Source organism: Pteropus medius, unplaced genomic scaffold, assembly GCF_902729225.1.
Source record: "Pteropus medius unplaced genomic scaffold, Ma_sr-lr_union100, whole genome shotgun sequence".
Taxonomy (NCBI): domain Eukaryota; kingdom Metazoa; phylum Chordata; class Mammalia; order Chiroptera; family Pteropodidae; genus Pteropus; species Pteropus medius.
Genome location: NW_024342471.1, coordinates 15,204,797 through 15,228,046, shown reverse-complemented (window position 1 = coordinate 15,228,046; position 23,250 = coordinate 15,204,797). Strand labels below are relative to the sequence as shown.

Here is a 23,250-nt window from a genome sequence, read left to right as displayed (position 1 = left end):
AGTAGCCAGCCTTCATCATCATCACTGGCCACTCCAGATCTCACACTGGGCACACACGTGGAGTGGCCACGGTGGTGAAGATGGAATGACAGGAACTCCCAGTTATCAAGGCCAATCTAGTTTTTGCTGCCCCTGAATGTCCCATCTGTCAGCAACAGAGACCAATGCCGAGCTGCCAGCGTGGCACACTTTCCTAAGGGAACCAGCCGGACCATGGATGCAAAGGTGACTATACCAGGCCCCTTCCACTATAGAAGGGCCAGCAGTTCACCCTCTCAGGGACAGGTACTCTGGGCGTGGTTCGCCTCTCCTATCGGCAGAGCCTCAGTCAGCATCACTCTCTGACGATGAATAGAAAGCCTGGACCACAGGCATGGAATCCCACATGGCATGGTATCCAAGGGGGCCACTTCACAGTGACAGAGGTATGGGGATAGGCCCATCACCATGGGATCTCTTGGTCATATCACACAGTACACCAGTAGCTGGACTCACAGAATGGCGGAGTGGCCTTCTAAAGGCACAGGTGACACACTAGTTCAGAGATATCCCTCTGAAAGGGTGAATGCCATCGTTCAGAAAATGTGAAGAATACAGGGGCCCAGGAGCCAATGGGCAGAAGCAGGAGCGCACCTGCTCATCCTCACTCCTGATGACCCACTGGGGGCTCTCGTGCTTCCTGACTCTGCAATTCTGGGCTCTGCTGGGTTGGTGGACCTGGTCCCCGAGGGACCCAACAGGAATGGCCGTTGTCAGGGCCCTTTGGACTTATGTCTGGGGATCAGCAGGACAGAGGAGGACTCACCATCATGGCAGGGGGAAGTGCTCCCCAAGACCGGGAAGAGGGAGGGCTGCCGTGATTCAACGGGAGCAAAGATGAATGTGTGCAACCCAGGTGATCCACTCAGGCACTTCCTGCCACTTCCTCCCCACTGCAACGGGGAATGGACAGGTGCAGTAACACCGACCTGAGAAGTGTGTGAGTGCCACAGACTCGGGCCTCTTGGGGGCAGATAAGACACATACGCCACCTTGGCAGCAAGGTGATAGCTGAGGTTAGGGTTGGGGAATTCAGCTGAGGAGGTGTGGGGGGAGAGGATCAACACCAGGTGTGGTCCCAAGGCCCGAGGCAGCAATGGGGGCTGTAATTTGCTCCATCAAGTTTCCCCCGGGAACACGGGCCTGGGGCACCATGGAGATGCTGCTTCCTCACCTGCATGGAGAAGTGGAGCTGTGGCCACGAGGGGTGGACTGTGATGGCCACGGAGACAACATGCTCGGCGCTCCTGCTTTGGGAGCCCCAGCGGTCACTCTTCTGGCTCCATGAACATGCTCTCACCGAAGCCACACTTCCCATGGGCCACCCCAGGGGTTCTACGCACTGACTGAGCATACCAGGGGTACTGAGGCAGGGCCATCTGGTAAGACATGCAGCTCCTGCAATGGGTGACTTTGGCTCGAGGACTCCCTGTGGCCTGGCCAAACCTTTCTTGGATCTGTGCTGTAGTCCGAGACTGTTCCTCCCCAATCCTCCCTTCCTCCCTGCGTTTTGGTCTGAAATTTCCTCCACTTCCTGCCTTCTCTTTCTCCCTCCTTGACAAATCTCTTACATGTCTAGAGCTGCTTCTTGGTGGACTTGAACTAATGCGACCAAATCTCTCTTTGGGGGAAAACTAAACTGGTTTGACTAGTATTGAGAAATACACTGATGCTCTGCTCGGAGTGGAGGGTGGAACATAAGGATGTTCAATTAAAGCCAAAAAGGCCCTAAACTAACCTCTAAGAAAGGCAGGTCCCATCGACGGAGGTGCCTTTGTTTACTTGGGCTCAGAGGTACGTCTTAGGTGCGGGGTGAGATGTTAAGACGGAGGAAATTATAGCATAAGACAGAACTGAAGGCAGCCTGACGCTGAACAGGTGTGTGTGTGAGTGTTGGGGGGCAGGGATAAGAGTGAGGTTATCACAAAGTCAGTGTGGCCGAAAGGGGACTTGGAGCACACGTCTGTGGTGGGTACCCCTAAAACTCCCAGGGAACCGACCTTGTCCACCAATACTTTGGCAGGTGGATTTCTTAAGGAAACTAGAAAGGATACAGAGTTTTCCATGTCGGTTGTCAGGGAAGAAAAACAAAGGCGGCTCATACATCAAGTGCTTAGACACAAATAATAGCACTGCTATGGCTACCGTGCTGAGCATTTTATAAGCATTACAGCATTTAATTTTCAAAACAACCCCATAAGGAATAGTAACATATTCATTTTACATAACGAGAAAACTAAAGTTCAGAGGAGGCAGGTAACTTGTCCAACACGATAAGTAGCTGGAGGAATTCAGATTTAAATTTGGGTCTCTTGAAGTCCAAGGTCAGGGACATTAATTAAAGTACCGACCCCCTTTCGGCAGGGCAGTGGGCACAGAGGCACAGTGTGAGTGTCCACGTTAAGGGGCCACAGCAGAGGTCGAGCCCAAAAGAGTACTGTCTCCAGTGTCCAGTGGCCAGCCTCTGGTCACTCACACTGTGGACACCTGCTTGGGTAGCAGCCCTTTGCCATGTGCTGGGGCAGAGTGAACCTGGTCCTTACCACAGTTGTGAATCATTTTGCAGGGGTTTATGAGAACATACAATTTTAATTTAGTGTGATCAAGGTCCCGATGGTGGGGACGTGTAGAAGGGCGTGGCCAATTTGGGGGCTGGAGTTAATCTGCTTCTTCCAGCAAGCAAGAATATATCAAGTTCTCCGGGCAGACAAAGGGAGTAGGGAGGAGGGGTCTCCAGTGAAAAGGCATGGGGGCCCAAGGTCTGGGTTCCCAAGGGAAAAGAGGAGTCCGGGGGGATGGCAAATGACCATCTCAGGCTGACCCTTCGGGCCCAGACTCTCCGGCGGGTACCCACACTTCACTGGCACGCAGAGATCCCGGTGATCTCCCCTGTTCTGGGCTTTCTTTCTCTCCCTCTATTTCATTCCATTTCTAATCCTGCCTAGGCCCTTGATGCTGTCCAATTACCCATGAAGCCTCACACGGATGAGACAATCTACAGACCAGGGAGATCAGGCCTGGCACCCTTCACATCACAGCCTGGGATGGTCCTCATGGCAGGCTGTCTACTTCAAAGCCTGAGCCAGTGGAAGGCTTAGGAATCACAGACAGAGGTGTGGACCCTCCTGTTTGTCTGGGGGAAAATGTTAGCAGCTGTCACAGATATGATGAAACCCTCGAGGCAAAAGGAAACACAAGCAACAGCTCCGTGCCCCTAAAAATATTGTGGAATCTGGAACTCAGCGGAGGATGGTGGCTAAGCACAGGGTGAGAACCTAGGGTGGGGCGTGAGACTCACAAGTTCCCAAGTGACACTGAGCCTGTTGGCCTTAGCACCTCATTCTAGATGCAGACACTGCTGGACTACCCGCCTCCGCAGATCCATTCTCAAGAGTGTGAGCTGCCAAAGGCTCACAGCTGCCTTTCTCCAAGAATGGCCCCAGGTTAAACGGGAGCCAAGTTATGCACAAGCCACACCCCCATTCCAGCCTGTCACCAATGATTGACACACACCGGGATACAAATGCCAGCAACTCTGTGGTCTAATTCATGCTTAAGAGCTCCCCGTGGGACCAGGCTGACAGACCTTCCACTAGTGCGGATCTGAACACCATCTGCAATATCACATTTACGCCTTGCAACAGCCCCATGAGGAAACTGTGGCACAGAGAGTTTAAGTGGCTTGGCTGAGGTCACACGGCTGGTTACAGGTGCAGCTGTCTGGCTCCAGAGCACTCCTTTGCAACCCACTGGGCTCTCCAGACTTGTGGTTCTGATCTGCCACCCCAGTGAAGGCCACCCTCTGCAGGGCCCATCCATAAAATGCACTGCTCCCTATGGTAATCTGGGCTTTGTACAATCAACATATGAAAGAGGTGAGGCTGGGGCGGGGGAGGGGGACGTGACTTGCCCTACACAGTGGTGGCAGAGACAGGACCTGAACCCAGGTTTCCTGACTTGGGTCTCCCCATCCGTTTCTGGGGTGACAGGAAGAATTAGCAATAGCTGATTCAGAAGACAGTCCTCAGGGTTCAAGCATCCCAGACCCACAGCTCCATCCAACAGACACAGCCCAGTGACGCTCTCACTACTCATCCCAAATTCCTTTCCTTTTTCCTTGCTACCAAGGGCTTGGAGAAATAGCGATTGAGGCTAACGTTCTTGCCTCTCCCACCTAACTGTGTCTTAGTGAGAGCTCTGTCTACCCACGCTGGACAGAGGGACAGGGGCGAGAGTCCCACAGGGGCAGCGGGCTGGAATGAGGGATGCTCTCTACCACGTTAAGGGCATAAAATGCTTAAGGTCAAGACAGTGAGGTGCTCGTGCTGCCTCCACAACTTCCTGGCTGTGTGTCTCTGGACAGGCCACTTGCTGTCTGAATCTCAGGTACACAACCATAACTGAGGATAATTCCATCTCCCTCCAAAGTTGATGAGAGGGCTAGATGAGATAAGGTGGTCAGCATTGTAAGAAAGAATAGGCTACAGGGTCCCCACTGGCTTTCTCACCAATAGTGATGTAATGGTACCCTACAGTTTGTGAAGTATTTACACAGGCAGCACTTTTCATTCATTCATTCAGTCAGTCAGTCAGTCAGTCAACAAACTCTTATCAGGCACCTGCTAAACCCTCACACAAAGCTAAGCACTGGGAGTATTTCATCAGCACATTTGCTTCAGCTCCATCTTACGTGAGGCTTCAGAAAGAGACACTAACACCCAAGATCAACCCACCAGGGCAGAGAAGGAACCCCAGGACTCCAGACTCCCTGTTATGTGTCATGGCTTGGACGCCAGGCTGTCACCATCATGGCCGGGGCCATAGCCCGACCCCACTGGTGTGCTGGAGTCTCCCACGGGGCAGTCCTCTCCTAGAAGTGCTCCTGGCCCAACAGTGCACCGACACTCTCTTCTGGAGTTTTACTATTTCGATGAGTTTTATTTGTCTTGCTGCCTCCTTTTATGAAGACTCCCAGCTGTACATGGGGAAAGCTGCAAAATGGGAGAAAGAGCGCCTGAGACTGACTTTTTATTTTCCAGCCAGAGCAGAGGGAAAATGATTCCAATAGATCTCAAGTTTTATGTGCGCCAGACACTCCGCGGAGCCAGAGATGGTTTCTCAGCAATGCCGACGGTACATTAAAAGCTCATTTTCCCAAACATGGTACTGAATATTCAGTTGGGGGAAAGAGCCATTATATCAGGTAATATCGAAGCTGCAGCTGATGGATGTTGCCGTGACTTTTCCTGAATGCTCCTTCATGACTCGGGAGCAGGTCTCGGAGGGAGAGGTACTTTGCCAAGCTTGGCATCTTGCCTGGAATGGAAGTTAAATGCCTGGCCTTTGCACTCTTCACTGCCAGAGTGTCATGGCTCCCCTTAGGAGCCTGGCAGGGGGGTTGAGAGGATGGGCACCAGAGGGCGCCTAAGCGATGCTAAAACATCACAACTCTTCTGCGAATTCCAGAAGAAGGGTGGCGATTGAGTCTGAACAGGGAAGTTCAGGCAAGTGTGAAATCTCCTCCTCTCAAGCTTCTAAGGCACAGCCCTGAAGCCACCGCCTCCAGGAAGTCTTCCTTGCTACTACTCTCCTCTGAGCACCTCTGTACCCATCTGTTCCTTGTTCTAAATGAGCACCTCACACTTCATGCTGTGGTTACTTATGAATGTGAATGGCTTGGCTTGGGATCAGATAGATAAACTGGATCGCAGTCTTGGATCACTCACTCTTTTACTCATTCATTTATTCGTTTGCTCATTCATTTGAAGACTGTACAGGTTAGATATTGAGTACACAGGCTGGGAAATCAGCCTGTCGGGGTTCGAATCTTGGCGCCACCATGATAGTCATGTAGCCAAGTGGTTAACATCCCCGTACCTCTGTTTCCTCATCTGTGAAATGTCAACAATGATAGTACCTGCTTCTTGGGGTGAAGGATTAAATGAGGTACAAATATAAAAGGCTTACGTGCATGCTGAGCACATAATAAGTGCTAAATAAATGTTAGCAGATTACAGGTGCAGATAATGCATCCATTCATTTAGGAAAAGTTCACCGAGAAGACATGGGGTCATACAAGGTATAGTCCGTTGCCCTCCAGAAGTCAAGATAAGGAAACCGTGACCGCGGCGAGTATAACGGTTCTGTTCTTGGAGATGCTCTGCATCAGGGAGCTGACAGCTGTTGCCTGGTGCGGGTTGTGCAGATGAAACGAGAGAGCCTCAGGGAGACCCAAATGGACACCAAGCTGAAATCATGGCTGCTGTTGCCTGTCCCCCTCCCCAAGGCTGTGAGCACCCCAGGGCATCTCCGAATCCTTCATGGCTTAGGCACCACTCTGCCACCGGGAGCACAGCCTGGAAGGTGCAGACAGCACTGGGCTTGAAGTCCGAGGCCCAGATTCAAATTCCAGCTCTAGCCTTTTTCTTGCTTTGTGACCTTGGACAAGACCTCTCTCTTCCTCCATTCATTCAGTCAATAAATAGACATTCAGGTTATTTGCTGGCCAGGCCCCTCTGCTAGATGCTGGTGCCGGAGAAAGGCATAAAGCACAGACCCAGTTTTCAGGTTGTCCCAGGGTGGGGGAACACAGACAGGCATCTAAATGAACGACCACCTATTGTCATGAATTCAGACTGATCCCACCTTTATTTAAATTTTTGATTTACTGTTCATCATTTTTGTGGTCATTTTGATTTTAAATAACTTTACATGAAAATATTATTTATCTCGATGACTGAGTTTTTTGTCATTCCCTTAATTTCTGTGGTTGAGGCTAGTGCCTCACTTCCCTACTTCCAGCCCAGAGGATCCAGACAGCCCCAGAGTTAAGTCCTAACGCACGAATAGAAGTTCAGCGGGTTGACAAGGGGGCACAGCCTTCCAAGCAGAGGAGAGCAGCGAGGCAGTGGTTCTCAAATGGGGCTGATTTTGTCTTCCGGGGGACATCTGGCAATGACTGGAGACATTTTTAATTTTGATTTTGACTTGGGGAGTGCTATTAGAGGCCATGAAAGCGGGTAGAGGCCAGGGATGCTGTTAGACACCCTACAATGCACGGGGCAGCTCTCCCCCGCCCCCCACAACAGAGAATTATCCCACCCACAAAGTCAGCAGTGCAAAGCTGAGAAACCCAATACTAAAGCACAAAGATGTGAAACCTCATGGCATCAGGCTACTCTGAGGTGATTCTCTGGCCTCTCTATGCCTCAGTTTCTGCATCTGAAAAATGGGGATAATAATAGCACCTACTTCAGAGGGTGGTTGAAAAGAGGCAATGGCGCCACATCTGTACACAGAAGGTGCTCAATAAATGCTCCCTCTTTACCCACTTCGAACACACTTCAAACTTTAGAGCAAACAGTTCTTACAAGAGATAGCATCCCCAAGTTGCAAAGAAAACAGGGACACAGAAAAGGACACATTTTGTTCTTTCTTGACCTTTTTCTTAGTGAAAACCTTGAGTCTTATCTCTCAACAAACATGAGCCTGTTCACAGTGAACTAGCCTCATGTGTTGGCTTATCACTGGCCTGAGTTTTAACAGGGAGTGAATTTTTATGACCGAGTTATAAACCTTTGCAAAAACCGTTTTTAAACTGAAAAAATGCTGACGGGTTCTTCACTACTATAGCTGCTAAATTAAGCATGAGGGACGGGGTAAGGTGGGTTAGTGCGAAGGAAAACAGAAGTGCCCTAAAAGAGTTAGTGGAGGTAAAATAATGTTCATTAAAAATAGAAAAACAAACACACACAAAAAAATCTTTTGTGTTCAACTTCAAACTCGTACATCATAATGTTCCAGTAAAAGGCCATTTCCCCCTGAGATAATAAAAGAATTGAATTTTTCCTTATCGGTCATCTATTTTTCTAGCTGAAGCTATTACTCCCGCTCTGGGGTTGCTAGGCAACAAGAAATATTAATAGCAGCTTTTATTAGCTTAGCTTTTGCAGCCGAGTACCAGAATGAGAAAATGGGAAACATAAATGTGTTACATAAATCTTTCAACCTTTCAGAGCTGGTGTTAGTCTCTGTTTTCATAATGATTTATTGAAGTGATGGTTCATTTATGAGAAAAAGGAGTGCAGGATAAGAAAACGAAGCAGTCCCCTGCAGGAGTGTTTGAAAATAAATAATTATACCAGGGGAGCAAAAGCTGTTTAAAGCCATTTTTCTGAGTTTTATAAAATGTAAAAGATATATTTCTTTTGCTTACTGCCTTTGAAAAACAGGGGGAGGGCGTTTCATCCAGACTCTTCTGAATATTAAGAAACTTCTGGGCCTCTGGTTACCCCCGTCTGGGATCCTCAGAGGCCCATTTGGGAGATTAGCACCCCACTCCCACTCCCAGCATGGCACCCAGGAAAAGCCCAGGCTGAAAGTACTCTGTAGACCCCCTACACTTACCAGGAGGGTAGGAGCCCGTTCATGCAGCCAAGAAGAGTTGGGTTTGGGACCCTCTCTTTCTTGGCAAATGGCAGAACTGTCACTTTGATATTACTCTCAAACCCTAGGACCTGACCGAGGTCCTGGGATAATTCATATGCCCTCTCCCTACCTACCCACTCCCAGAGGGGGACCTCTCCCTACTCCCAGCCATCTCGGTGTCTGATCCACCTCTGACACCCATCTCTTGGACCAGCCCGTTGGTGAGCCAGCCTGACCACACTGCCCCAGAAAAGCCAACTCCCAGCAAGTCAGTCTGAACAAACATAGATATGAGGCTGACGCCACCCAAAACCCATCAGTACAATGAATAAATTAATAGAGTAGCTTACATTTATTGAATGCCTACTGTGTGCTAGGCACTAGGCTGACTACTTTTCCTACATCTGATCGTTGAATCTTCATAAGTTCCTATGAGACAAATAATATCAGCTCCGTTTTACAGATGAAGATACTGAGGCTTGGGGGCCATGAACCCCTTGCTCTAAGTCACAGGGCAGAAGGTAACGAATGCCGGAGCTGGTTTTGAATTTAGATCAGCGTAACCCCAGAGTTGATATTCCTAACTATGTATTGCTATATGTCAAAAACCAAAAACACACAAACCCCAAACTATCACAACGGATTACAAAATGGCCACCGATTTCTGCCCTCCCTGCCACACCCGTCTGCAATGTGCCTCTGCCACTTCTCCCTTCATCTGGGTTTGGCCATGTGACTTGGCTGATGGGACAGTAGCAAATGTGATGCAAGTAGAGGTTTGAAAAGTGCTTGCACATTGGGGCCTACTCTTTATGGATGCTCTTGGAAACCCTACGACCACAGCCAGGTGAATAGGCCCATACGATGACAGACCTGTGGCTGAGTCACCTCCATTGGCCCCAGCCGACATTGGGCCAACTGCCGAAACGTGAACGAGGCCATCCTAGACTATGGAGCCCCAGACAAGCTGCGAGATGACCCCAGATATGAGCCAAGCCAGTCCAGGTCAAAAGAACTACCTTGCTGACCCACAGAATCATGAGAAATAGTAATAGTTCATCGTTTTCGTTAAGCCACTAAGTGTTGGGGTAGTTTATTACATGGTAAAAACTAACCGACTTAATCAGAAAAACAACAAAAACATTTATACATTAAGAGCTATAAAATGAATAGGTTGGACTGGGGTGGGGGCGGGGACGGGTCCCTACTGCCCCCTCCCTCAAGGCTTGGATGTCTTTGGTATCTTTACCTCAGGCTTAGGAGGGGATCCCCTGAATCTCAATATTTGAGAATCAAACAGTGATAGACCAAGTCTCCTTGGGGTAGGGGGAAGAGGGATGAGGCAGGGGAAGGAAGAAGAGAAGAGATCAGAGGAGAAAAGCAGAGAACAGGGCGAGAAGGGGATGTGTGTTGACCGCAAGGAGTCAATGCACAGGCCCCGCCCCTGAGCCCTGAGCTCCGCCCTGAGGCTCCCAACCCTAACCCAGGGCTGCAGGCCGTCTCATGGGAACCAGCTCTAAAATAAGGGGTGAAGTGGCGGCTAAGGCACTGCTCAGCCCCCTCCCCAACAGCCTCCCCCAAGATACTAGCCTGGAAAGGCCCCTCTCATAGCATGGGGGGGTGGTCCCTGAACCATAGACCCCTAGCTCTCTCTATGTCGGGGGAAGGACCATTCCTGGTGAGATGCTTTGAGACAGACACTTAGAGCACAAAAGATCTAAAACTACCAGTCTAGCACTCAGGATTTTGAACCAGGGTAATAAGATCTGAGCCCCCAGGCCAGTGGCCTGTGCGACAGCAGCAGTGGAGGGTCTAACCTCAAACCCATATGCTCATCCAGCGTGTCATAGCTGACAAAGCCATTATTTCCATTTTCCTATTTGTGCGTTCGCCAGAGCTGGAATCCTAATCTCCATTCCGTAGATGGGAAAACTGAGGCTAGGAGAGAAGGGACTTGTGCAGGGTCCCAGAGAAAGCAAACAAGAGTCAAAGCTGAAGGAGAATGTTTGAATGACTGCTGTGTATGAGCCCTGTGCTAAGGCCAGAGACTGGACCACACAGCCCCAGTCACCCACAGGGCTTGGCCTAGGAAAACCCCATATTCTCTGAATCACCAGAACCCATGGTTGCTGTGGGGAAAGCTTTGCCAGAACTTATTTCCCATCAGGCCCTGTCTGTCCTCACCTGTACGAGGCTCTCCCAGGAGTTTCTCTGGTTTTGCCAAAGGTGCAGGTTCTCTGGGAACTGGTGTGAGAGCATCGAGCTTTGCCCCTTCCCAGGATAACTGCTCTGTGGTAAACCAGGACCATAAGCTCGAACATTTCCCAAGGATGACTCCAAAATAAATTATTTCAGACTTACCAGAGGCTGCTTAATAAATTCCACTCTTCTAGTTTCTTTGGGTATTTTAGAAGCTGATTTATACATACAATATCTCTCTCAAAATGAGACAATCAACACAGGATAAAATTATTGAGTTATGAAAATAGGGGTCAGATGGAGGTGCAGTGCTTTAAATTAAACCAGCAAAATATATCTTTCATACTAAATTGACTCTTTTTGTCTTGGAAATGAATGTTTAATCAGTTAAGACGCCGAAGTCGAGGGAGAAGCCTTAAGCATATTTAATTTCATAAAAGGGGCCCAATCCCACTACTGCACAGGATTCCTGACAGCAGCCATACCTTTAAAGCAGAAGGGCCAACTCCAGGACATGTCAGGAGGCCCCACAGGCCGGGGCAGGGGACCAGAAGGAATTGGTGGCCTCTGGGATCAGAGCCATGCGGGCTTGGCATTAATGAGATGACTGTCAGATGCCTTGGCCTCACCCACCTCTCCAGGGACGATATCCTTATGCATCTGGGTCTGTCCACACAGCATCCGTTGTATCCTGGCCATCGGGTCAGCTCTGTACTACCTGTGGCCCTGCAGCACAGCTGCTCCAGCCCTTGAGCACCTGATAAAACCGAGCAGTGCATGGTAGGGGACATAGCTGGGCTCGAATTCTGGTTTTGATGCTTAATAGCTATGTGACATTCCTTCATTCATAATGTACTTATAGAACCTATTATGTGCCAGGCCCTCACTTCCTAAAGGCGCCTCTTCTGGGTGCATGCAGCAGCCGACACTGATTTTATCAGAGCATTTACTACATTTTCAGAAACGAAGTCTTCACCTGTCTCTCCATCTGCACTGGGAGTTCTTCAAGGGCATTAGTGAAGCCAGGACTCAGAACAACACCTGGTACCCAGCAGGTACTTAATAAAGGCTGCTGTACAGCTGATCACTGTGCTAGTTTGAAACATGGCCCCCTAAAGATATCCCTGGAGCCCATAAATGTTACTGTATTTGAGGGAGGAGAAGTTTTTGCAGGTGTCATTTAAGTTAAGGCTCTTGAGATGGGGAGATTATCCTGAATTATCCCCAAATAATTATCCCCAAATGCCCTAAATACCATCATAAGCATCCTTATAAGAAAGGCAGAGGGAGCTTTCACTGACCGATGAGAAGGCAACATGAAGACAGGCAGAGATTAGAATGATGCAGCCACAAGCCAAGGACGGCTGGCAACCCCCAGAAGCTAGAAGCAGCAAGGACCGATTCTCCCCAGAGCTTCCGGAAGAAGCTCACTGCTCCTGACGCCTTGAGCTGGGTGGGCCCAGTGATACTGATTTCAACTTCTAGCCTCCAGAGCTGTGAGGGAGTCAATTTCTGGTTGTTTTAAGCCACTAAGTTTGTGGCAATTTTTTAGAGCAACCACAGGAAACTAATACAGTCGCCTATCTGCTCTGAGCCTCTATTTGTCATTACAGTAATACCTGCCACACTCGGTTTTGGAGAGCTTATGTGAGAAATCATTTGTAAAGCCCTGTGCATGGTGCTTGATACCTAACAGGTGATGACACAAATTCCAACAACACTCACATAGCGTGCACATCCAAAAACGCACATATAACGCACCTGCACCCTGTAGCTCAGACAAATTTTTAAAAGTTGTCCTTAAAGGCGCTTTGTCTCTCTTTGCCAAATAGTCCCAATGAATGACCACGTTCTTATCTGGTTTCCCAGTGGGTCCAGTAGCCTTTCTTTGGGTAAAATGGTTTGGCTTACTTTTCATTACATAATGAGGGAATATAAAACTCAGCGGACTCTTGAAAACTCTGTCTAATGGAAGAATTAAAGCTATCTGAATTTGTGAAGCATCTTTAACATGAGCTCGTTTTAAAGGAATCTGGAAAATGACTGCAAAGTGCCTATTTGGATCGAGCCCAAGAAAAGCATTTCCTAGACGGAGTGATCAGGGGTCATCTTTGATAAACAGATAGCATCCTTTGTAATTATCAGAGCTATTATAACCAGGTGGCCCTAAAAAGGTACCTGAGAGCCTCTGCTGCCCGTTCCTTCAGCTAAATGAGACTTACTGGAAAACACTGCCATTTGGCTACAGGGCGGATTCATTTTTATTACTAATAATAACAATAGCAAATATACTCCAATTGTTTACACTGTGCCAGACATTTGCAAAGACTTTACATACATTACCTCGGATGTACTTCACTACAATCTGGAGGTGGGTACTATTACGATTCCAAGAAGTGGAACCAAGCTCTAACGCAGGTCTGTGGGACGCCAGAGCCCACACACAACCACTACTCCACATGGTCGCCATTGATCACCAGCACCAAAGCCCAGTGACACTGTGGCCCAGAACTGCAGCCATACTCACCCTTGCATTCACGACCCTGCCTTGGCTTGTGCTAGCATAAAACTCCAGATTGGGACAGTCTGGAGTGGTGAAGCTTTCGTTAGGAAATTAGCTGGGCAAGCAGCTAAGATACAAGCATTCTAACACAGTGGAATTAAAACCATATGGCCGTGGTGTCTCCTAGAGAGAGGAGGAGGAAGCTGAGGACCTACATTATTGATGGGCCCAAAGAAAAGCATTCCTTAGGAAAGAAGGCATCAATTTCCATTGAGCTCTTTAGTCAGACCCTGAGCAGCATAAAATGTGGGTCTTAAGTTGACTTTCTCCCCACCCCGCTTCTCTCCTTTTATTTCTCACCTAGCTACAAAAAAAAAAAGTGATAAAAACACATAGAGTATATCGGTTTTTTTTAAGCATGGAAATTTGGTGGTGATAAGAGTAAACAATAAATAAACTAGTCAAGATTATCAGAATATAAATTGTATGCCTGAAGGTCCCAGGTATCTGCTAGAATTGGGATGCGGCCTCTGAGCAGTGTCTGCAGAGGTCAACACGATCTACCCAACACCAGGCGATCCTCACAGGAAATCCACTAAGTGGCACTTCCTCCCCTGCCACAGGTGTCTCTGTGACCCAAGCTGACAAAATTGAGGACTGATTCCTCCTAGACATAGTGGCTGGTCCAGCCATGCTCCACCATGGTCCTTCCTGGAAGACCCAAACTGCCATCTGCCAGATATGTCAGGGGAGACGTTAGCTGCCAGCAGCCGTCATGCCTGCTGTGTGGCAGTGGGGTGGGACAGGACCCTAAAAACACTGCTGGACTTCCTGGATCCAACCATGTCTGAAAACCTTTGTCCACCGCTGGACATTTCAGCCTTTTTTTTTTGCTTAAGCTCGTTCCAGTTTGGTTCCTGTCACTTAGGAATGAAGTTAGAATGTTGACTACTATATAGTAACTGTGAAGAAAAAAAGCAAAAATAAATCACAGTTATTCAGGAGATGAACTAAAATTCTGTTAAAGAGCTTTTTCTATGATACAAAAAAAAAAAAAAAATGCCCTACCGGTTTTCTACAGGTCTTGATTGATCAAATCAGCCATTTATGCTAAAAAATCATACATCTCTTTAGCATGGGATTCAGGACCCTTATGATCCAGGTCCTGCCAGCTCTTTCGCCTCCTCTCTCCCTCTTTGGCTCCAGGTCCTTTCTCTCCAGCCCAATAAAAAGAATAAACCACATGCTGTTCCCAAGCCTGACATGGGCCTCCTGCCTCCTGCTTTTGTATATGCTGTTCCCCCAGCCTGGAAGGCCCTTTCCTACACTTGCCTGCCTGCCAAATTTCTGCCTACCCTGAACGTAGTAATCACCCTATCCCCTAGTAGCTTAAACAAGACATAGTATTTTAAAAATAATATGATTCTATTTATAGGAAATGTCCAGAATATGCAAATAGAGAGAGACAGAAAGGAGATTAGTGTTGCCTAGGGCTAGGGATTGGGAGGCGGGGATGATGGCTAGAGGGTACAGAGTTTCTTTTTGGGGTGATGAAAATGTTCTAAAAATGAATTATATTGATAGTCACACAACTCTGTGAATACACTGTAAAAGTTGAATTGTACATTTTTAAATGAGTGAATTGTATGGCAAATGAATTAGCTCTCAATCAAGCTGTTAAAAGTAAAAATAAAAAGGTGAGGTTATACTATTAAAAATAATATTAAAACAAAGACCAAGCTATTGTAAACAGAGCTCTGGAAGTAAGCAGTGTGAAGACATAAATTTCCCTCTATGCCCACAGCTCCGCCCCCTCCCCCGCTACCCCCTTCCCCGCCCCCTGTATTCTGCAGACCCCCATGCAAGCAACCCAGCCCAGACCCTGCACGCGAGGCATTCGCATTCTTCTTCCCTCTCAACCTGCTTCCCTGCTTTAACTGGCAGGAACCACGGCAGGTGACAAAGACTCACCGTGGGCAGCTGGCCTGACAGCAGATGGCTGTCCTGAGCCAGCATGTTGGACACCATGATGGCCGGGAGGTCCATGGCCTGGTAGGAGTAGGCAGGCAGGAGTCCGTTTGGTGTGAGGCTGTGGCACAGCGAATGGTAGGTGGCTTCGTGGTCCCCCAGATGCAGGAGGGATGGTTCCGGGAGGTTGGGAGGTGTTATCGGGGGGATCTCATAGTCTTCGTTGCTCTCGTTCTGGCTGCTGTAGGTCTAGAACATCAAAGGGCCTGCTGTCAGAGGTCAGGGTCTTACCACTGCAGAACACATAGCAGCTCCAATAGCAACATCGATAGTGATGGCGACCACTTGGCCAAGGAGAAAAGGGATGAACTTTCTGCAAGGCAGATGGCCAAAATGGTCCCGAGACCTGGTCAGCCTCCTGCTCCATCCGCAGATGGTGCTTCCTCCCACTAGAGGGTCTGCACCCAAACACCCACCCCCCCCGGAGAGTGGGGCCAGCTCCTGTTCACTCGTTCTCTGTTTTGCCACCAGATCTGGCCACTACAGTCCACCACGAGTCCATCTTCCCACATCCACCCACCTTACTGGTGGGAGGACTACTCTGATCCAAGAAGGAAAGGGGCTCATCCAAGGTAATATAAGAGTTGGGAAGAGAGCTGACGTATCCCGACTCCCCGCCTGGTGCTTTTCAGGGCAGCTGGATGACTTTCTCTTATGTGGTCCCAACACCCAGCCCTGATAGGTGCTCTCCCGGTCTTTCTCGTTTTGGTAAACAGTGCAAACATTCCCCCGGGAGCACGAGCTAGGAGCCATATTCGACACCTTCCTTTCCAATCCTTGTTTGTTCATTTTTTCTTCCTCGCTGCTCTGACCAGGATGCTTCAATACAATGCTCAATAGAAATGGTGAGCGGCCCCTCTGCTGGAATGTGCTGCCTCCCACACGCTCTCCCTTCATCTGGCTCAATCCTACTCATCCCTCAGCGATAGGTTTGGTTTAAATGTCTCCCCTGATACTCTCCAGAGTAGATCAGATCCCATTACACACTCCTAGATGGCCCTGCTTTCCTCCTTGGAAGCATTTCTCCTTGGAAGTACTCATCGACCTTGCAGTTAACTAACTTCTTGTACAATTATTTGTTTAATGTTTAATGAGTTCTGACAGAACAGCCCCTGTACGTCTTGTTTTCCAGAACCTGGCACAAAGTAAGAGCTCAAAAATAATTAGTTGAATGAATGAATGAGCCAGGTCCTAGGGCAGACAGCATAAGCCCGTATCTCAGCATCTCATTCAATCTTTGTGACTGCCCTGGATGTGGGCGTTACTGTCCCTATAGTTTAGGAGGCAGCATGGTGCAAGCAGTTAAGAGCAGAGAGCCTGAGTTTGAATTCTGGCTCTTCCACATATGAGCCGTGTGACCTCTGGCATGTTACTTAACCTCTCTGTGCCTCAGTTTCTTCGCATGTGAAAAGAAGGTAATAACAGTACATACCACAGAGCTGCTATAAAGGATAAATGAATCGATACATGCAAATTGCTCAGGACTCTGCCTGGCACTCAGCCAGCCCACTCAGTTGTCAGTTGTTATTGCTGTCATTGTTGTCCTTGCCTGGAGTCTCAGAGACATTAAAGAACTTCCCCCAAGGACACGGAGCGAGTAAACAGCAGCTCGTGCACTCAGTATCCTCACTCATTTTCCCCACTGTGAACATTCTTAACTCCTCACAACACAGGTCTGTACTCCATGGGGCGATGTCTGTCTTCAGCCTGACCACAAGATGGGCTGGGGGCTGGGGGCCTTTAGATGGGACTCAGCCACAGGCATCATATCTCTCCAGAAAGCAGAGTCCCAGGAAGCCTCCCCCAGCCCCTTGCCTATGCTACAGCGAGACTCCCCCCCATTCTCCCTCCACGGCCCCTTGTACGCGCTCCCCCACAGTACCATTACCTCCTGCAATTATTTCTGATTCTTCACTTACCTTCTGCTTGTGTCCCCTTCCCCCAGACCCCAAGGTTCCATGAGGGCAGGAGGTAAGGCTGTCTTGTCACCAGTGCCTGGCATACAGTAGGTACTTAGAATACAATGAATGAGCACATGAAATGGATGAATGTGTCAGGCTTTAGGTTAAGACCTCACCTAGGTGTTTCCATATCTGTCCCTCCAGACTATAAGTTCCTCAGTCACCTATGTCACCTATTGTTATCAGTCAACCACCACCTTCCTCTCTGCCCAGCAGTGTACCAGAACAGGTGTTGGCACGTAGCGTGTGCCCAGTGAACACGAAATGACGATACGAGTCCATTCCTTTCTCTTAAAAATCAAAACCTCAACACACTGGAACCAGCCCAATCAACCAGAAGCCTTTTACAAAAATAAGCATATGTTGTATCAAAATATTGGAATAACACAATTATGACAATTCATTTAAAGAGGCAATTAGCACACTTAAAAATATCTAAACATGCAAACACGTACCTTCTTTGAATGCAATCAAATCTTAAATGCATGACATCTGAACACCAACCCATCCTGTACTTATTCATACTGAGCACCTACTGTGTGCCAGGCACTGGACCAGGCTTTGCCACACACATGCTCCATTTAATCCCTATGAGTTTTGCAAAGTAGTAACTATTTTTGTAGACTAAGCAGATGAAGCTTAGAGAGTAGAGGCATCATATAGCTAGTAAGTCTTGGGTGGGATTCAAACTCAGGTCTTGTGACTCCGAATCCAGCATTTTCCCACACTGAGTCTGAGGCCTCTTCGAGATTCTTATTTCTCACTCCCCCTAAGTAAGAGACAGGCATTCAATGGTGCCTAATTTATTATCTGGCACCAGTGTCCACATGAGAATGTAGAAAGAGATGTCAAGTTGTAAGAGCCCTAGAAGCTGAAGTATTAGCAAAACCTTACAGGGAAACTTCTGGAAAGAGTTGTTTCTTCCTTTCTACCCATTCTCTCTTGAACCCACTCAAATCACATTTTCATCCCACCATCCACCAAACAACCTGTTACTAAAGCCAACGGTCAGATAGATGTCAGTGCGCACCTGACCACTGTGACCTTCTCAGCAGCATTTGACATAGTTGGCCAACCCCCTTCTCCTGGGAACAAATTTCTTCACCTGCTTCTGGGACATCACAGATTTTGATCTTGCTAAACCACAGACCGTTTCTTCTCCATGTCCTTTGCTAGTTCCCATTCTTTTCCCTAACTGATGAATGCTGACATGTCACAGAGCTCAGATTCTACCCCTCTTCTGCAAACGCACCTGCTGCTGACCCCTGGCTCATATCTCCAGCCCTCACCTCTCCCCTGAACTGCAGGTTCATATAGCCCATTGTTATTTGAAACCCCTATTTGGATTCTAATAGACATCTCACACTTAACATGCCCCAGAGAGAACATATCCATCCATGATCTTCTCCTCAACTAATAGCAAGTCCAGTTGCTCAGGCCAAATGCCTCAGCGCTATCCTCGACTCCTCTTTTTCTCTGACATCCTACACCAAATTTGTCAAGAAATCCTATTGGCTCCACCTGCAGAATAAATACAAGATGTGACCACTATGGTCCAAACCATCATCCTCTTTACCCAGGATGATTGCAGTAATCTCCTGCCTCCACCATTGCTATGGTCTGTTCTTACTCAGGGGCCAGTATTATCCTGAGAAAATGTAAGATCATGTCACTCCTCAGCTCACCACCCTCCACTGGTCCCCTTCTCACTTAGCAGAAGAACGGGGCCCTTGCAATGGCTACCTGGTCTAGATCCCCCACTCTCACCTCTGTCCCTTTTACCTCCCTGACATCATCTCCTGCTATTCTTGTTCATGCCACTCTGGCCATACTAGGCATGCTTCTGCCTCAGAGCCTTTGCACTGGCTGTTCCTTCTCTCTAGAACACGCTTCTCTCAAGTAGTCACATAGCTCATTCCTTCACCCCCTCACGTCTTGACTCAAACATCCCCTTCTCAACGAAATCTACCCTCACTGCTCGATTTAAAATCATAAGCCATCGGCCATACTCTATAGTTTCCTTTTGCCACTGATCACCTTCTAACTTCCTATATATGTTGTCAATTTATTATGTTCATTAATTACTTCCTGTCTCACCCCACTAGAATATCAGCTCCAGGAAGGAGGAGATTTTCATCTGGTTTGTTCACTGCTGTATTCCGTTTCTTCAACTGTGTCTGGCATGCAACGAGTGCTCAAAAAGTAGTTGCTGAATGAATGAATGAATGAATGAACAAATTATCTACTCACGAAATGCCTGAAGAAATAGCGAAAGCAAATGAATGGATTGGCAAACCATTTGCTCACCACAATAAAATAACATGACCAATGAATCGAAAAGTCAACTACAGAAAGTAAATATACATACATATATATAATTTATATATATATGTAAATATACATATATATAAGTAAATATACATATATATATAATTTTTTTTTAAAATAATTCTTTCTGAAACAAATACTCAAAGTTTGGACCTAGATAATGAAAAGCGAACCTAAGAAAGAGATTCTAGGAGTGATGAGCTGAAAAACCACTACAATTTATATTAATTCAAAATAGCTGTTCATAAAGTGACTGCAGGACTTAATGCGATGATTTTATAAGGAGTCCTAAAATAGAAGAGGCATAGGATTGTGAAATTAATAATAATCACAAAATAAAAGTCTAGAGGATTTTAGCTAGAAGTTGTGTTTTTCCTAAACAGAAAATTACAGATCCTGATCATTTATGTTGCAAGGAACATGTAAGTCTAAATATATGTATTACAGTTTCTTTAAATTTATTAAGGTAAAATTTACATAACATAAATTTTACCATTTTTAAATAAACACTTTAGTGGCATCTAGTACATTCACAATATGTTACAACCACCACCTCTTTCTAATTCCAAAACATTTTCGTCAAACTAAAGAAACTCCATACCCATTAAGCCATTGCTCCTTACTCCCTTGGTCCCCCAAGCCCTGGTAATCACCAATCTGCAGTCTGTCTCTGTGGATAGACCTATTCTGGATAGTTTACCTATTCTGGATATAGATGGAACCATACAATATGTGGCCTTTTGTGCCTGGCTTCTTTTACTTAGCCTAATGTTTTCAAAGTTCATCCTCGAATCAACACTTCATTCCTTTTTATGACTAAATAATATTCCATTGTATGTATATACCACAATTTGTTTATCCATTCATCCATTTATGGACACTTGAGCTGTTTCCATCTTTTGGCTGTTGCAAATAATGCTGCTTTGAACAAGTATGTACATATATTTGTTTGAGTCTCTGTTTTCAGTTCTTTTGGGTATATAACAAGAAGTGGAATTGCTGGGTCATACGGTAATTGTATGTTTAACTTTTGGAGGAATTGTTAAACTTTTCCACAATGGCTACACATTTTACATTCCCACCAGCAATGTATGAGGGTTCCGATATCTCTACATCCTCATAGCCAACACTTAGGATTCATTGTTTTCATTATAGCCATCCTGGTGGGTGTGAAGTTTTGATTTGTATTTCCCTAATGATTAATAATGTTGAGCTTCTTCTCATGTTTCTTGGCCATCTGCATATCTTCTTTGGAGAAATATCTATTCAAGTCTTTTTCCCATTTTTAAATTGGGTTGTTCGTCTTTTTGTTGTAAGAATTCTTTATATATTCTAGGTATTAGACCCTTTATATTTCTCTCCTATTCTGTAAGCTGTCTTTTTACTTTCTTGAAGCACAAAAGTTTTTAGTTCTGATGAAGTCCAGTCTATTTTTTCTTTTGTTGCTCATGATTTTGATGTCATATATAAGATGCATAGTCAAATCCAAGGTCATGAGGAATTACCCCTATGTTTTCTTCTAAGAATTTTATGGTTTTAGCTCTGAGACTTAGATCATTAATCCATTCTGAATTAACTTTGTATATGGCATGAGGTAGTGTCCAACTTCATTATTTTGCAGGCTATCCAGGTGTCCCAGTACTGTTGGATGAAGAGATTGTTCCTTCCCCCATTGAATGGTCTTGGTACCCTTGCTGAAAATTAATCAGCCATAGATGTAGGGGGTTATTTCTGGACTCTTAATTCTATTCTTTTGGTCTAAATATCTATCCTTTACCACACTCTTTTGACTACTATAGCTCTGTAGAAATTCTAAAGTGCGAGCCGTCCAAATTTGTACTTCTTTTTCAAGATTGTTGTTGCTATTCAAAGCTCTTTACAATTTCATATGAATTTGAAGATCAGCTATTCCATTTCTGCCCCAAAAAGGCTGCTGGAAGTTTGATAGGAATTGCATTGAATCTGTAGATCACTTGGGTAGTATTTCCAATAGTAAATCTTCCAATCCACAAACACAGATGTCTTTCCATTTATTTAGGTCTTCTTTAATTTATTTCAGTAATGTTTTGTGGTTTTTAGTGTTCAAGTCTTTCACCTCCTTAGATTTATTCCGACATATGTTATTCTTTTGGATGCTATAATATATGGAACTGTTTTCTTTGCTTCCTTTTTCAATTGGTCAGTGCTGATGTGCAGAAACACAACTGATTTTTGTGTATTGATCTTACATTCTGAAACTTTGCTGAACTTGTTTATTAGCTATTTATTATAATTTTAGGAAAAAGCAGAAATTCCACACCATTGGAGGAACAAAAGAAAAAGAGGAAAAGAAAATAGACTCTGATCAATCTAACAGAAATCTAAAAAGAACAAAATAGAAATGAACTCTGAAACATGATAATAAAGAACCTTCATAAAATGACAGTACTAAGAGTAAACATTAATAATCACGATAAATATTAATGATCTCAATTTCCTTATTAAAAGATAAAAATTAATATTTTGATTAAAATAAATAAATCTAGCATACGACATTTATAATAGTCATGCCTAAATTAAAATGACATGGGAAGTTAAAAATAAGCAAATATATCAGGCAAATAAAAAGCAGAAGTGGTAAAATTAATAACAAATTAAGTAGAATTCAGGGCAAAAAGCATTAAAGAGACCAAGAGGAATACTTAAGTTGATAAATGATACAATCCACTAAGAAGAAATGACAAACATAAACTTTTATGTAGATTGATAAACCACAGGAATATAAAATGTAAAAAACTGTTAGAAGTACAAAGAGGATTTAATGAAACCATAAACATAATAAGACATTAATACATCTCTGCAAAACTGGACAAATCAACCAGATGAGAAAGGATCGAAGAGTTGAATAACACAATTCACCTTCTTAATGTGTCCCAATATTTAAAGAATACATGTTATTTTCAAATGTCCATGAAACACTTAAAACACATGACCATATACTAGCTACGCAAATAATCTCAAGCTTTTCAAAAGGTAGAAATGATATAGACCACACTCTAAGATCTAAATGTACTATCCTAGTTTTTAACAAAAAAAACAAAGAATGTAAAAAAAAGAAGGAGCAGGAAAAAAATTGAGAGAGGCAAACACTCCTAAATACTTAGATGCTTTAAGAGCAACCTGCTAAATAACTTTTGGGTTAAAGAGGAAAACACAATTGAAATTACAGACAATGAAAACACTGCCTGGCAAAACCCGTGAGAGCTGAACAATGGAAAATTTGTAACTTTTTACCTAAACACATTTATTAGAAGACAAGAAATACAAAATAAATGAACTTAGCACTCAACTGAAGAAGCTAGAAATAGAATAACAAAATAAACCAAAAGTCAGTAGAAGAGTAATAAAAGAGAAAACAAATTTCAGATAATAAAAGGAAGAACTGGTTGTTTTGTTTTGTTTTGTTTTTGTTTTTTTGAAAAGGCTAACAAAATAGTAAACTACTGACAAAGAAAAAAGGTATCCAAAAAGGAATGAAAAATAGACCAAGTCTTTGAAAGTCATTGAGAATTCCTACGTAACACAGTATAAGGATAATTTGCATAAATGTTTATTATATTCAGCTTAATTCTGTTCTTTAAATCTTCTAAATAACTTTGTGTTTTCTTTTTCTGTTTGATCCATTGGTTTCTGAGAGAGAATTATGTGAAAAATTATGTTAAAAATTTTACCACGTTTGTGATTTTATCAATTCCTTCTTGTATTTCTGTCCTTTTTTTTTTTTTT

The 23,250-nt window shown here is 45.3% G+C and overlaps 1 protein-coding gene and 1 long non-coding RNA gene across 3 annotated transcripts in view; both read right to left on the bottom strand.

Annotated features, from left to right (window-relative positions):
- TOX2 (TOX high mobility group box family member 2) overlaps positions 1-23,250 on the bottom strand; it is a 120,813-nt gene that overhangs the window by 30,595 nt on the left and 66,968 nt on the right. Inside the window, exon 3 of one of the 2 annotated variants that reach the window (XM_039864378.1) lies at positions 15,140-15,385. The exons of the other annotated variant lie outside the window; for it this stretch is intronic. Within the exon in view, the coding sequence (XP_039720312.1) occupies positions 15,140-15,385 (246 nt within the window). The remainder of the gene's footprint in view (positions 1-15,139; positions 15,386-23,250) is intronic. 2 annotated transcript variants of the gene reach the window in all.
- LOC120603688 (uncharacterized) lies at positions 313-14,212 on the bottom strand. The gene is made up of 3 exons (XR_005653084.1): positions 11,340-14,212; positions 5,762-5,766; positions 313-323 (listed from the first exon to the last, which is right to left on the bottom strand). It is a non-coding gene; the product is annotated as an uncharacterized LOC120603688 (long non-coding RNA).